Source organism: Anas acuta, chromosome 15 (assembly GCF_963932015.1).
Source record: "Anas acuta chromosome 15, bAnaAcu1.1, whole genome shotgun sequence".
NCBI classification, from domain to species: domain Eukaryota; kingdom Metazoa; phylum Chordata; class Aves; order Anseriformes; family Anatidae; genus Anas; species Anas acuta.
The window spans coordinates 5,818,792-5,832,863 of NC_088993.1; the positions used below are offsets into that span (position 1 = coordinate 5,818,792).

Below are 14,072 nucleotides of genomic sequence, written 5' to 3' on the forward strand. Positions count from 1 at the left end.
GCTGAGCCTGCACGGCTGAGCTGGAGGAAAGGGCAGGGCCCTGCCGTGGCCATGAGCCCCCCCAGGTGCTGCCTGGCCAGCACCCGCTGAGGCTGGGGCATGGAGCTCTTCCCTCCCACCCACAGGGGAGCTCCAGAGGACACCCTCAGGCCGATCCCCCAGGCTCCCTCCATCTCCCCCAGGCACTGATGTGCCTCCCAACACCCTGCCGTCCCCGGCTAACAGCTCAGCAAACCCAAGGTGCTCTGAGGAAGGGCAAAACCCTCCCCAGGCTCAGAGAGGAAGCACAGAGAGGACCCCACCCAGCCCTGCCCAGCAAGCCCGCGGCAGGACACAGCCCCTACCTGTGAGCATGGACAGAGTGGTGGTCTTCCCAGCCCCGTTGTGTCCCAAGAGCACGGTGATCTGCCCTTCGTACATGTTCACCGTTAAGTCCTTGACTGCCTCCTTCACCTTGTTTCCCACTCTGAAGACCTGCAGGGATCATGTTACTGAGCTGATGCTGCACTCAGGGCGGGTGCTGTCAGGCCTACGCCCTCCAGACAGCCCAAGCCTGTGACGCTCACGTGGGGTTGAAGACCCCTGGGTGAAGAGGGCAGTAAGTGATGGGGAACCTCCCCAGAGGTGGGAGCTTTCAGAAAACCAAGCACCAGGTGCAACGGGCACTGCTGCTGCATGGGCAAGCACAGCTCAGCCCGGTGGGACCAGGACGGAGAGCCCTGCAGGCCTGCTGTGCTGGAGGAACGGGGACCACCATGGACCATGGACCACCACGCAGGCCATGCCTACTGCCCTTCCAGAGCAGGGATCAAGGCGCCCCATGAGCTCAGGGTGCTGTGAGATCGCTTGACAAATTGTGGGAAAAGGCCTGAGCTGTGCTCCTGTCGGCCACCACACCTGGCTGCTCCTTGCAGGAGCTGCACGGCTGGGGACTGCTCGAACGCTGAGACAGCACGGGGGAAGGGAGAGCACGGGACCAGAATTGGTGCTGGGCAGGCAGTACCTTGGAAAGGTGCTTTATTTTGATTCCTGACACGAGGTCAGAAGGCTCCTCCTCGATGTACTGGCTCTTCAGGGCTTTCTCAGGGTCCTCCTCCTCTTCCTTCTCTTTTCCCACGACCGTCCTGGGGCGCCCGCACCAGTACGAGGGCTGACAGGAGAAGGCAGAGAGACATTCATCAGCCCCCAAAACCCTGTATGCTCTAAATGGAAAAGGCCTGGGATCCACTTGCTGCAGTTACACCCTTTTTGACCTGCTTCTCTAGGAATTAAGTGTCCAGGACCTTAAAACCCTGTGTAAACAGCAAGTCAGCATCTCCCGGACCTAGGGCATCCGAGTGCCAGCACACCAAGGTGCCCAGCACAGGGCTGCACTGGGGTACTACTGCCTTCTGCCCCAAATCACCATCCCAACACCCGCATCTCTGCTCCACCAAGAGCTCTGTGTGAGTCTAGCTTCAAGAGGAAGTCGGATGCTCGAGTGCAATTATGCTGGGATAAGGGGGTTTAGAGGGGAGGAGGAAAAGCCTCCCAACGTTCACGCGATCAGAAGCGATGTCTCAGTGCAGCTCAGGCAATTCTCAGCAAGCAGCTGAGCTGCAGTGACCACCACGGGGCCAGGCTGGGGTGACATCAGACCTGGCAGTGAGTGCAGCACAGCCGACGGGTGACAACTGGCTGGCCCTGCAGCTGCAGCCTCCCCAGGCCAGCGGTGACAGCACGGGACAGACCCCGCTGCACCTTGCTGCTCAGGGTGGTCTCAAGTGACTGTATCTGCTGGCCCTCACCTGGGTCTTCTCTCTGATGCCTTTGCTTGGGGCATGGAGACACGGTCAGCAACACCGTGCGTGCCAAGAAGTGTTGGGACAAAGATTGAAAGACAAGAACTACGTCTTGCAGGTCATGGAAAAAAATCTGGCTGCATCACCCTTGACCACAGATGGAAGCTGGTGGTGCCACCCTTTCGCTTTAGTCCGACCTGCTGCACAGCCCCAAACCAGAAAACATCGCTGAGTAATGCCCCTAAGTCCTGCTGGAAAGGGTGGAAAGGGTGTGCAGGCAGTGCTCACCGTCAGGAAGAAGTACCAGGGCTGCGGCACGCCGTACTCCCCTGGGAAGACAGCCTCCACGTACCAGGCCACCAGGCCATAGAGCACCGAGTCCAGGAGCAGCATCCCCAGGACTTGTGCCAAGGTGAAGTTGTCGTCCACGCTGATGGGCTTCATGAGGTCCCTCCACTGAATGCCAGTCCCTGCAGTGACACAGGGCACTGCTCACCCCTGCCCAGGGCACTGCTCACCCCCAGAAGGATGGAGGGGAGCAGCAGCTGTTCCCAGGGCTGTAAGATAGCACCCCCGACCCTAATTCCGTGCTCTATAACGAGAAGCACATGCACAGCCCAACAACCTCCATTTCAAATACATAAAGACGTAGCAGAAGCATACTAAATCTGGAGGCTCCCACCCTGTCCCCTGCACACATCACCAACTTCTATCCCATTCTCCATAACTGCCCTGGGAAGAAACCATCCCCTCTCTGGCCACTGCAGCCTCCTCTTAGTCCCACCACTTTGCAAAAATGCTGCCTCTGCTGGAACCAACAGCGAATTCTTACTAATGTAGAAATTAAAAAAAATGGTGAGGAAACACAGTAAGTTCCCATCCCTTGGAACAGAATTAACTCTGCCACCAAAGCAGCATGCGACAGCACTGTGCAAAGCACAGACTCCATTTGGTGACTGCCAGACGCATGGGTTTGGAGAGGGCAGAGCCTTGGTTCTGACAAGAGCTGTGGAGCACCCTGAAATTACCCATCCTGCTCACATCCAGCCGCCCCCTGACTTCTTTCTGCCCCTCAAACCACCTGCCAGCCCGTCCCGACCCACCGCAGGAAGCTCTGACGCACCGTAGGACGTGCTCACCTTTTCCTTCAAACATGCCGATGAGCTGCGCCCCCATGGCCATGGCCACGTTGGAGATAAGGCAGGACGCCAGCTTCTGGCTGTGGGACATGAGGTCGTAGCGGGGCGAGATGAAGAAGTAGGGGATGTAGGAGAAGAAGTACAGGAAGCCACCAGCAGCTGCCGCAACATTTGCTGTGAGCACAGAGAAAAGAGGGAGGGAAAACATCAACCAACTTCCCACCAGCTTTCCATCCACAGAGATTCAGATTTTTTGTACAAGGGGGGCAGGATGATGAGTTGCCCAACCCAGTGCACTCCGGGGCTGCAGCAGCTGGATGAGGCCCTAACACGTGAGCCCATCTGGTTTGGGAAGTGCCAGGGTACACTTCCAATGCACAATGTGGAAAACGCAGCCAAAAAGGGAGGAAAGGACCCCCCTCCACATATCAAAACAAGTTGTTCTACACGCAGCCCTGTGCAACCTCATGTAACTCTGGAGCTGGCCCTGCTTTGCACGCACTGTTGACCTCCAGAACCCCCTCCCAACCAAAATTAATCAAAGGTCTTACAGCACAACCCCCTGGGCATTGCGTGGCCGACCCACCCAGCCCTGCATGGAGGCGGGCGGGGAGGAACTCACCTCTGGAGAAGAAGGTGCTCACCATGAAGTTGAAGGAGATGGAGGAGATGGAGAAGATGGCGAGGAAGGTGAACACCAGCGTGGGGTCGCTGTTGGTAAGCACCGCTCCTTGTTCGCTCACCTGCCAAAAAAACGGGGTCAGGCGTGTGGCTGGCACTGCGAGCCTGGTGTCCTCCGTGGGGTAAAGGCAAAAAAAGGCAGGTGGAGACACCCAGACCCTCCCAGAGCAGTCCAGAGGAAGGAAACGGGGTTGTTCTCATGTGATGCAGGGTCTACGAGGCAGGGGATGCCTTCAGGAGAAGGCCAACTCCAGCCTCTGTGACACACGGGGACAAGTCCCAGGTCACCGGGACAGCCCAGCCCGCGGCAGAGGAGCCCCGTCACCCTCGTGCCCCGGCACCGCAGAGCTTCTGGCCCGAGGGCAGCCACTCACCTTGACACAGAAGAGCACGGTGACGAAGAACACGGACACCAGGAGGAAGAGGAAGAACATGAGGAACCAGGCGCTCCAGTGCAACCAGTTGCTGAGCCCCATCATGTGCATGTACTCCTGCAGGGAGGTCACGCCGTCACCCGGGGCTGCTGCCACGCTTCCCGGGCAGGGGAACACGGCCACGGCAAGGGGAGGTGGAGAGGTGGCAACCACTCTGCCCCCCAGGACCAGCGAGGGAAGCAGCAGCCCCGGGTGCCCTACAGGAGCTGTTGGCCGAGCTCCCCCCTGCCCACGCACCACAGCAGGGAAACACGGGGTTCCGAATTGGAAAGACAAAAGTCCCGTTTCCCACACGCTGATCTCCTGCGCCCACGAGAGCTGCCTCTCTGTGGGCTGCCCCCTCCGAGCACCCTCACACCAAGGGCAGCGGAGCGCAGAGCCTCGTCCCAGCAGCAGGATTAGCGACATTCCTCGCACTGCCTTGCTAATCCCTGACTCCTGCGTGCTGGCTCCGAACCCAGCAGGGATTTAACCTGGAGTGCTGTGTCCTGTTCTGGGCTCCCCGCTACAAAAAGGACAGGGATCTCCTGGAAAGAGTCCAGAGGAGGGACACAAAGATGATACGGGGCCTGGAGCATCTCCCCTATGAGGAGAGGCTGAGAGACCTGGGGCTGGTCAGCCTGGAGAAGAGAAGACTGAGAGGGGATCTCAGCAAGGTGTATAAATCCCTCAAGTGTGGGAGACAGAGGGATTTGGCCAACCTCTTTTCAGTGGTTTGTGGGGACAGGACAAGGGGTAATGGCCACAAGATAGATCACAGGTAGCTCCGCACCAACACGCGGAAGAACTTCTTCACGGTGAGGGTGACGGAGCACTGGGACAGGCTGCCCAGGGAGGCTGTGGGGTCTCCTTCTCTGGAGATATCCAAGGCCTGTCTGGATGCCTACAGACCCTTGCATTACCTTCAGCTTCTTCTCCTTCTCGTGCACGACGGCGCGGACGATGTTGAGCGAGGTGTAGGTGAAGCTGAGCATGAGCAGCAGGGGCAGCTGGTTCTGGATGGCGAGGACGAAGAGGTCGTTGACGTAGGGCGGGTAGGGGAAGCGCTGCACCACCACCGTGATGTTCTCCAGCAGGCTGGCGGCGCTGGCGTTGGCATGGTACTGCATGATGGCCCTGTCCACAGCATGCTGCACCGCCAGGAAACCTTCTCGGATATAACCTGCACGGCAACAACACCATAAAGCAGGGATGGGCGCGTGCTCTCCAGGAAGCAGAGAAGAGCACGGCGCCTTTGGAAGAGAAGCAGCCTTTACAGAAGGAGGGATTTCTTGGGAAGAGCAGGAAACATAAGGAGAGCTCATAACAGAAGGAAAAGTTACTATGAAAGCACTCTCTATCATTCCAGCAGATGCTGGGAAAGATTTAAATCAGAGGAATTTAAATCTTTAGCAATCATCATTTAAAAGAGCTAGCAGAGATCCTCGAAATAAACTGCAATCCTCTTTCTGCCCACGTTTTTATTTATCTAAGATTCTCGGTCATTGTTAACCATCAACAATGCCACTGAGCAGAGCTTATTTGTGGTGTTTGGTTTTTTTTTTTTTTGGTAAACCAAGAACATGGGAAACTACAGTATGTTCTGGTGAGGAAGAATATATCCCATTACGGACACATTTGGTTTAAAAATTTTGTGCGGTAGAAAATAGTGAAAGATTTATTTTTGTTTTTTAACCGTTCTATTGTTCCTTGGGATTTCTGCCACGTTACTGAAATTGACACTCAGATTCTGTTCAGAACGCCCCAAGAGAGCATTTTGAAAGTTGGCTGCTTAAAACATGCTAGACAGGTAAGGAAAAGGTGAGAATGTGAGATTACTCGGTGTTATATATTAACTCAGTTGCTAAACAAACACTGTAGTGAGAGAACTGATCCCAGCTTCTGGTCACCCCGTCCTGCAAGATACTTGAACTAGCAGGTATTGTTCTCTTGTGTTTGGATTTATTTACACTCTGTGAGCAAGAACAGTCCGCCTGCCTTCTCAGTCCTTCAGTCTTTTTCTTGATGTTGCCGTGAAATCAGGAGGAAGAAGACACCAGGCTGGGGGAAATATCCCTTTCACAGCCAGAAAGGAAGCTCCCGAAATCAAGAGCTGGGCTGGTCTGAAACTGGTGCCGGTTCCAGCAACGTGGCCGCTGCCTCCTGCTCAGGCTGTGGTCTGGCTTTCATTAAAAACCCGCGCTCAAACCACAGAACTGCTCTATTTTAAGCATTTAAACAGCACGATAAATCCTAGATAGTTTGGACCCTGAAATATATTTTCCTGTAACCCATTTAAAAATAGAAAAGAAGAAGATCCACACGCCCATCTCCTCGCCTGACGGAGCAGTGCAGGCCTCACCTGGTGTTCCCCCATCCGCAAACTTGGCCTCCCGGGGGCCGGGCAGCTGGAAGAGTGGGAAGAGGTAGCTGGTGTGCCAGTCACGGTCCAGGTTGGGGTTCAGGCCCGTCTGCTCGCTCCGCGGGGCGTTCCTGGGGCTGTACTTGAAGCGCAGCTCATAGTCCACCTGCGGGGAGGACGACCACGTCGCGCACCGACCACAAAGGGGCGATTTTGGGACCCGTCCCAGGAGCAGCAAGGTGCCGGGGGCTGCATCCAGCCCCGCTGTCCCTGGGGTCCCGCAGCACTCACCTGGAGGGGCAGCGGGGCCGTGCTGTGGTTGAAGCGGTGCTTGAAGACGACAGCAGCCAGCACGCTGCCCGAGCGGTTGTCCACCCTGACGTACTCCTCGAACTCCCTCTCCGAGGCAAAGCCCTGAGCTGCAGGGAGGAAAGCCGGGCCGTGAGCTGCCGGTACTCAGGGAGCAGAAGTCAGATTTCCTTGCACAGAAAAACCTAACGTTATTTTCAGTTTGAAACATGAAGCGCTAAGATTTTCTGTGCAAGGAGATTTCCAAAATGCTCAGCTTTAGGGAAGCGACAGCCAGTTTTCTTCAACTATTTTAAGCCAGTATTTTTCTAGATAGAAACTGCAACAAGATGTGACAAAAATCAGAACTAAACCCTGCAGCTTTACACAGGAAAACCGTTGCCTTGACGTTCTGACAAAACCGAGGCATCCTTGGAACTGAGCGTGGGTATTTAACCGAATGGAAGTTTGTCCGAGAATTTCTGGTCCCAGGGTGGAAGGCAGACTGACGACGCCGAAATTCGTCCAGCTGGATGCCCTTTTTTCCAACCTCATTTGCTTTACCCATTCCCTGTAAGACCAGGCTGCTGAGCAGAGGGCTGTTCTGGGAGACCTCCTCATCCCGACCGTCAGAGCACAGGCGCTGCCCCACCACCCACGAAGCTGAGAACATCACACCCCATCCATGCCACCGCGGCGGTGCAGGACGGAGCCGCGACCACGCACGAGCTGTGGCCTGGCCCCGCTCACCTCGGATGCTGATGGGTAAAGCTCTCTCCACCGCCTCTGCGATGCTCCTGACGGCGCTGCTGTTGGAGGGGACGTAGGCCAGCTCCCAGGGGTTGCTCGGGTGCCGGCGGTAGAAGAAGCCCGGCAGCTCATCCACGGACTCGGCGGGGTAGATGGTGGCGTTGGGGTGGCTGATGGAGTGCACCCGATGGCGAAGCGCGATCAGGATGGCAGCAAACAGCAGCGGGAGGCAGATTTCGATGACCGTTACCAAAATCTGCCGTTTCTGCAGAGAGGCCAAGGGGAGGGGAGAACAAAAACCACACCAAGATGTTAACACTGGAAGCAGAGCGAGTGCAGCAACGACGATCGGGGTGCGCGAACGCCGGGTGCCTGGAGCGCTCCTCGCTTCGCCGCGCTGGTTTCGCAGCCGGGGCTTTCCTGCAGCTGGCCACAACGAAGGAAGCAGCCAAGTTAACCACGAGGCCAGGCGGGCTCTGACGGCCGCACAGGAGGTTCCCACACCTCCCAGGACTCCCCAGCCACAGCGGTTCCTGTCCCCTTCCCTAACCTCCGTCCGGCTTTGAGCCGCGTGCCTTTAGAGTCAGCCTGAGCTCAGCGCGCGTCCCAGGCAGCCCGAGCACCACCCTCCAGCCCCTCAGTTCTCCCCCGGGGCTGCCTCGCAAGACTTCAAAAAACTAAATGCCAGCACGTGCTCAGCCCGGGCATTAATTAGCATTTTAAATGGGGCTCCTCCATTTCTGCTGGCAGGCGCCCAGCCTCTTGCAGGATGCTTTGCGGCGCGGGGGCAAGGAGCGCCTCCTCCTGCAGCCCGAGCTGCCCACAGGCAGGGCAAACCCATCTCACCCGACCTCAATCGCTGCAGCCACGGCTCCTGAGATTTCTCTGCATGCACCCAGCAAGCCCCGGTGAGATCCGTGGCACCGTGGGGCGTTTGGGGTGCAGCCCTGCCTGCAGCAGCTCCTTCAGATCCACAACCATCAGCCCCTGAGCGGCGCTGCCCAGCAGGTTATAACCTCTCTGCAGACTGGAGGAAGGATTTATTTTTCAGACGGGAGGGGAAAAAGGAGCAAGCCGGGCAGCCTGTCAGCGCAAGGAGCACGGAGTCAGCCCTGGCATCGCAGGAGGGATGCGGAGGCTCTGGGCTGGCAGGGGAAAGGAGTGTTCCGAAGGCAACGCTCGTAGAAGCGAGTGTTGCAGTTGTCTGATGGTTTTATAATGCAGCTCTCGCAGACCAGCAGCCTCCTGCAGATTTACTACCATATTAACCCTCTAATAGTCCCTTGGACTTTCTCCAGAAGGGCTGCCTGGCTCCGTGAACTTGGCGGCTGATGCACATTTACCAGCACGAGCTTTTGCTACCGCGGAAGTCGCTCACGCTGCCGTGTTTCAGAGGCACCAGGGACACCCATCCACAGCCACCACCACGAACGGCTGCTGCTGCCAGCCCGGGGCAAGCCGTGTGCCCCCACCCCGGCACCCAGCTCCACGTAGAGGTGTGTTCCCCTCCCTGTGCCGGGAGGGGATGCTCCTGGTGGGACGCTGCAAGCTGGCCCCGCTCCTAGCGCCGAGGCAGCAGCCCAGCTCACCCTCCCCTCTGCCCCTTTTTACTTTTACACAAGTGCTGATGTGCAAAATGGGGACTGAAGCTGCCCAGCCTGCTGCTCCCTCCTCCCGTGCTGCCCAAGCCTGGTGAGAGGCACAGCCACGCTGCTCCTGGGGGCTGCAGCCCCTTCCTGCTGTCACTCTGCTGGGCAAGGCTGGCAGCAGGATGAGAAGCAAGCTCCAGGCTCCCTAAATCCCTCGGAATTAGCGGGCTGCCACGCACAGAGCTGGGCTGGGAGCAGGTGCCAGGACAGCGGTGGTTTAAGGCAGCCCACGCACCCCTAAAAGCTGCTTCTGAGGACAGCGGAGAGTAATGGGGTAAAACCATCTGGGTCGTGGTTTACAGACACCGCTCAGGACCTGCCAAATCCTTTAAGGATTTGTGTAAGGAGATAGCTCAGAAAAGCCATGCCACACAGGAGGGCACGGGGGTTATCGTGCCCACGAGCAAGGAAGCTGAACTCTGCCTGATTTCAGAAGCGAGGGTAATGGGGAAGTGTGGGCACAAAACCCAAGAACCGGGACGCCAGGAAAGCTCTGATGTGACCACGTCTGGCAGTGCCAAAGGCAGTGCCCCCCAGGAGCGCCGTGCCTACCTGCAGGATGTAGTTCTTCCAGAGGAGCAGCCCAAACTGCCTGAGAACAACCATCCTCCCATCGGACGGGGACCGCCGCCGCTTCGCAGGACTCTGAGGAAGAGGAGAGAGCAGTGAGCACGGTGCCCTCGCAGACCCCGGCAGCTCCCCACCGCCAAGGCTCAGGAGCTTGCGTGGTGGGGCAGAGGTTGCTGAGCCCCCCCAGGGCAGCAGGGTTTCATTTTGCCACAAGGAGCACCAGGAGCTGAGGATGATGATGGTGTGAGGAGACCAGGAAACATCCCAGGCGTCGGCAGCAAGGCTGAGGGTGGCTATCTCCGCTCCCAGGACGATGTCGCAACAACCAGCTCAGCCCCGAAAGAGTGGAAAATAACCACAGTGCTCCCTCCCCAAGGGTCACGAGGAGCCCTCGAGAGCCAGAGGCGCCTTGGGTTTCTGGTGCTATCTGGTCGCAGCCATGCGCACGGCCTCGAGGCAGCTGCAAGCATCTGGACACGCAGCGAGCGAGGCTGCTGCTCGGAAACCCAGCCTGAGAGCACCAGGAGGTGTTGCAGCCACGTCCCACGGAGCTCCCGGGGCGCTGCACCCAGCACACGGAGCAGGGCAGGAGCCCCACGGGCAGCGCCGGGCGAGCACGCTGCTGCCCAGGGCTCTGCAAGACACCCCGAAGGCTGCTGCGCAAAGGGAGCCAGCGCTCGGGCAGCTGCACCCCCTCGTAGGGGTGCTTCAGGCAGGGAGAAGCTGTAGTGAAGGGGTGTGAGCACAGGATTACAGCACCACGAGCGGCCCGAGGCCGGCCAGGAAGGCACTTGTCACCCCTTCTTTTGGTTCAGATTTCAGGCTGCGCCCCCGCCTCCCGCGACGCAGAAGTGGTGGTTGTGCAATGGGAACAATGCTTGCCCAGAACAAACTCTTGTCCCAGAGGAGAGGCAAGGTTGAGAAAAGCACAGGGGAGAGAGGTCGGCGCCCCAGGGTGCTGCACCCCAGCCCTTCCCCTCTCTGGAGGAACCCACCAGCCCTCCTCGCACTTCCAGCTGAGCCATCGCTCGTCGGGCACGCAGGGGTTCCCCAAGGAAACTCTCCAGCCCCGGCAGGAGTTGAGCTGTGCTGGCACTCATCCCATCACCCCAGTGCAGGGGGTCAGCCCCAGCACGAGCAGAGCCAGCCAGCATCACGGCTGACCCTGGGATGACGAGACAAGAGGAGGTAGCACGGCCCCGCCAGCAGCTCGGGATAAATGCCAAATAATCATCTCACAAATCCCTGACCTCAAAGGTCTTGTGCCAGGCAGCTGAACTCACTTCATCACATCACGTTTGGCAACTGGAGCCGGGAAACGCAAACCACAAAGTCGGGGCAAAGGAGCTATTGAGCCAAACAACAGCCCTGCTGTGCTCGGAGGCTGAGCCCAGCAAGTCCCCTCTTCCCAGCTTCACCTCGGAGGTGCCCTGTGCCACGAGGAGCCCCGTGCTCCAGCCCCAGCCTCACGGCTTGGTCCAGAGGCTGGCAGCCACATGAAAGGACAGAAATAGCACGGGAGATGCTCGGCAGCAGGTTCTCCAGCTCTGGAGGGTACAGCACCAGCTCCCCGGGTTTGGAGGCTTGCTGCACTCGTGCGAGCAAAGGCAGCCAGGCAGGCAGGCTGTGTTTTCAGCAGACGCTGCACAAAAGCATCGCCTGCAGACACGGGAAAGCTGGCTCTGAGGGGCGGCCACGCTGCTCCGTGCCTCACCCGGCTGCCCCTGCGACACAGCCGCCTCCTCCTCCTCCCTCTGGCCGCAGTGGGGCCGTGCTGCTGCCACCGGGATTGCTTCCTGCGGCCAAAAGCACCCACAGGCAGCTGGGCCCCCGGAGATTAATAGCACCCATAGCCTCGGTGGAGAGCTGCGAGTACAAGGCGAAGCAGCCCAGTGAGGCCAGGGGGTGGTCAGTGACCCACCTGGCCAGAGCTGGGTAAAAACATGCCACAAGCACAGCGCCAGCAGCTGGGAGTATCAGAACGGCAGCAAGAGCGGGTTAAAATCCACACGGATCCGTGGATAAAGCAACAAGCAGCCATTTGGCCAGCCTGCCCTACATAGCCAGGTCCCCGAGCCCTCCAGGTGTCCTCCTGGCTTGGCACACTTCTGTCCAGCCCTGAATCAAAACCCAGGTGCGAGCTCTGAGCAGAAAACCATCTGCTTTTTTCCCCGTTTGATACAAAGAAGTTCGATTCTTGCAGTAGCAAGCAACATCTGCGCCAGACTGTCCTGCTCTGCGCAGTAACCCAGAAAAAGAAGAAGAGCTCCAGAAGGAGCCCGTCAGACACCCCCCTCCCAGGCGGCAGGCAGGGGAGGAACAGCAAAGGGGATTTTGCCAAGGTGGCTGCTGCTGCTAGATTTCGGTTAAAACAGACCGAAGCCCATCCCAGGCCCTCTCTGCCCCAGGTGACACCTTAGCAGAAATGCCACGGGAAGGGCTGGGACCCCCCAGCCCCCAGCCCCACGCGCAGCAAAGCAGACGACAGGACCCCCGTGCGCCCACACGAACCACCTGAACACAAAAACCTCCTCCTGCACCTCCTCGAAGGGCATCGGGAACAAATCGAGGCAACCAAAACCATTGCTCCTTTGTTTCACAGGCGATCCGACAGCGACCTACCTGCTGCTCGCCCTGCCGCACCCTCGGACACCTCCCGAGCGCCCGCACGGCGCTGCTGCTCCCAGCGGGGCTCTCACCTCTCTGAGAAAGTGTCAAGCACCTCTTGGGTAACGCCAACGCTATGCAACGTTGGAAAACTCCAGTATTGCCAATCAAATCTGCCCACCCTTTTTTAAGTGCCCCAAGAAAACCCACCCCGAACCGTTTGCTGGCTGCGGAACAAGAGCAGGAAGGCGCTCAGGGCTGCTCTTACAGACAAGAGCGCAAAAAGAAAAAAAATGGTTTCCCAGGTTCTGAGCATCCCCAGAAATTATTTTTTCAACTCAGAACGTGCAAAACCTGAAGGGAAAGCCTTTTTTTTTTGGAAGGCGCTCCCTGGGCAAGCTCTGCTGCCCCAGCAGGCCCCAGCCTTGCTCCTGGGGCTGCTCGATGCAGCGATCCAGCGGGATGGCCACCCTTGGGAAGCGGGGCTGTGCACAGGCGGATCCGTGCAACCATGGGAGGCACCGCGTGTACCTTGCAGGAGGACACCACGCAACTCACCTGCAACCCCGCGGTGCCGGGGCAGCTCAGGTTACCCTCCAGAGACGCTCTCCTGCCTGACCTCAGCGCTCGCTCTGCCAGCCAGGACCGACGAGCCCAGGGGGAGCAGGAACACGGCCAGCTTGGGGAACGCGTGGTCCCCCAGTTCCACCTCCCCAAAAAGCCCCCGCTTTCTGCACCGCAGCCCCGAGGGACAGCGAGCCGGCTGAGCACAGGGCTGGCCCCGTGGCCACCCTCCTGCCCACGAGGACCTGGCGGGTGGGGATCGGGGCAGGAGGACGGGCAGGGACGGTGCCACATCGCGACCCCGCTGCCATCGCCCCGCAGGGCCGGGTGAAGGCCGTGCGCTCCTGGGCGCAGCGCTCATTTCCGCGGCCTCGCCTCATTTCTGCTCTTCTGCTGCCCTGTTGCCATAGGAACGCGGCCTGGAAATGGCAGACAGGGCTTTTTTTTTTTTTTAAATCGCTTCTCCCCCCGGCTCGGGGAGGGAGCATCCCCGGCAGGCTGGGGGGGCTGCAGCAAGCCGGGGCCGGGCACGGTGCCGGCAGCCACGTCCCGGGCTGGACGGGGCAAGCTGCGCACAGCGTTTTGGGGAGCCGGGAGCCATTTCCAACACCTCCAGCCCATCCTGCCTCCAGCAGGGCTCCGGCACTGCGTGCCCCGAGCCGCCAGCTCCCGGTTGCCGCCTCCCTTTTCCCGTTTCGCTGCCGCAGGAAGCGCAGGAGCCGTGCGCCCGGCAGCCGACAGCCCCAGCGCACTGCGGTGCGCACGGAGCCCGGACCCCAACGCGCGCCCCCGCGAACCGGCACCGGCGGCTCCCGGAGCGGCCCCACCGTGCGCGCCCCCGACGCTCCCCGTTCCCCAAGGGCGAGCACCGGCAGCGGGCACGAGCGGTGGCGGCGCCGCCACCTCCTGGAGACCCCCCTGGAGACCCCCCCGGGGACCTCCCCAAGGGACCCTCCCGGTGCTGTTGGGGCTCGGCCATGGGGTCGGAGCCCCCCCCCCGGTCCCGCACTCACCGGCACCCCCCGGCCGGGCGGCTCCGGCCTCAGCGCCGCGCCCCCGCCGCCGCCATCCCGGGAGCCGCCCCGCCCCGCGCACGCGCCGGGCGTGCGCGTGCACGCGAGCGCGCGCGCGCGCCGGGGCTGCGCCCGATGGCTCCGGTGGGGGGGGGGGGGGACGAGGGAGCAAGCGCGTGCGCGAGGGGTGCGCGTGCCCGCGGGGGGACCTGCGGCACCTGGGGGCTGGGGAGGGGGCCCCAGGGGCAGGGCTGC

At 59.8% G+C, this 14,072-nt stretch overlaps 1 protein-coding gene across 1 annotated transcript in view; it reads right to left on the reverse strand.

Annotated features, from left to right (window-relative positions):
• Window positions 1-13,935, reverse strand: part of ABCA3 (ATP binding cassette subfamily A member 3) — a 27,316-nt gene extending 13,381 nt beyond the window's left edge. Inside the window, exons 1-12 of the mRNA XM_068698769.1 lie at window positions 13,818-13,935; window positions 9,616-9,708; window positions 7,415-7,679; window positions 6,668-6,795; window positions 6,377-6,542; window positions 4,938-5,197; window positions 3,976-4,092; window positions 3,543-3,663; window positions 2,921-3,094; window positions 2,070-2,251; window positions 1,004-1,150; window positions 345-474 (exon numbers count right to left, since the gene is read on the reverse strand). Of these exons, the coding sequence (XP_068554870.1) occupies window positions 345-474; window positions 1,004-1,150; window positions 2,070-2,251; window positions 2,921-3,094; window positions 3,543-3,663; window positions 3,976-4,092; window positions 4,938-5,197; window positions 6,377-6,542; window positions 6,668-6,795; window positions 7,415-7,679; window positions 9,616-9,669 (1,744 nt within the window). The 5' untranslated portion in view covers window positions 9,670-9,708; window positions 13,818-13,935. The remainder of the gene's footprint in view (window positions 1-344; window positions 475-1,003; window positions 1,151-2,069; window positions 2,252-2,920; window positions 3,095-3,542; window positions 3,664-3,975; window positions 4,093-4,937; window positions 5,198-6,376; window positions 6,543-6,667; window positions 6,796-7,414; window positions 7,680-9,615; window positions 9,709-13,817) is intronic.
• Window positions 13,936-14,072: the final 137 nt, after the last annotated feature.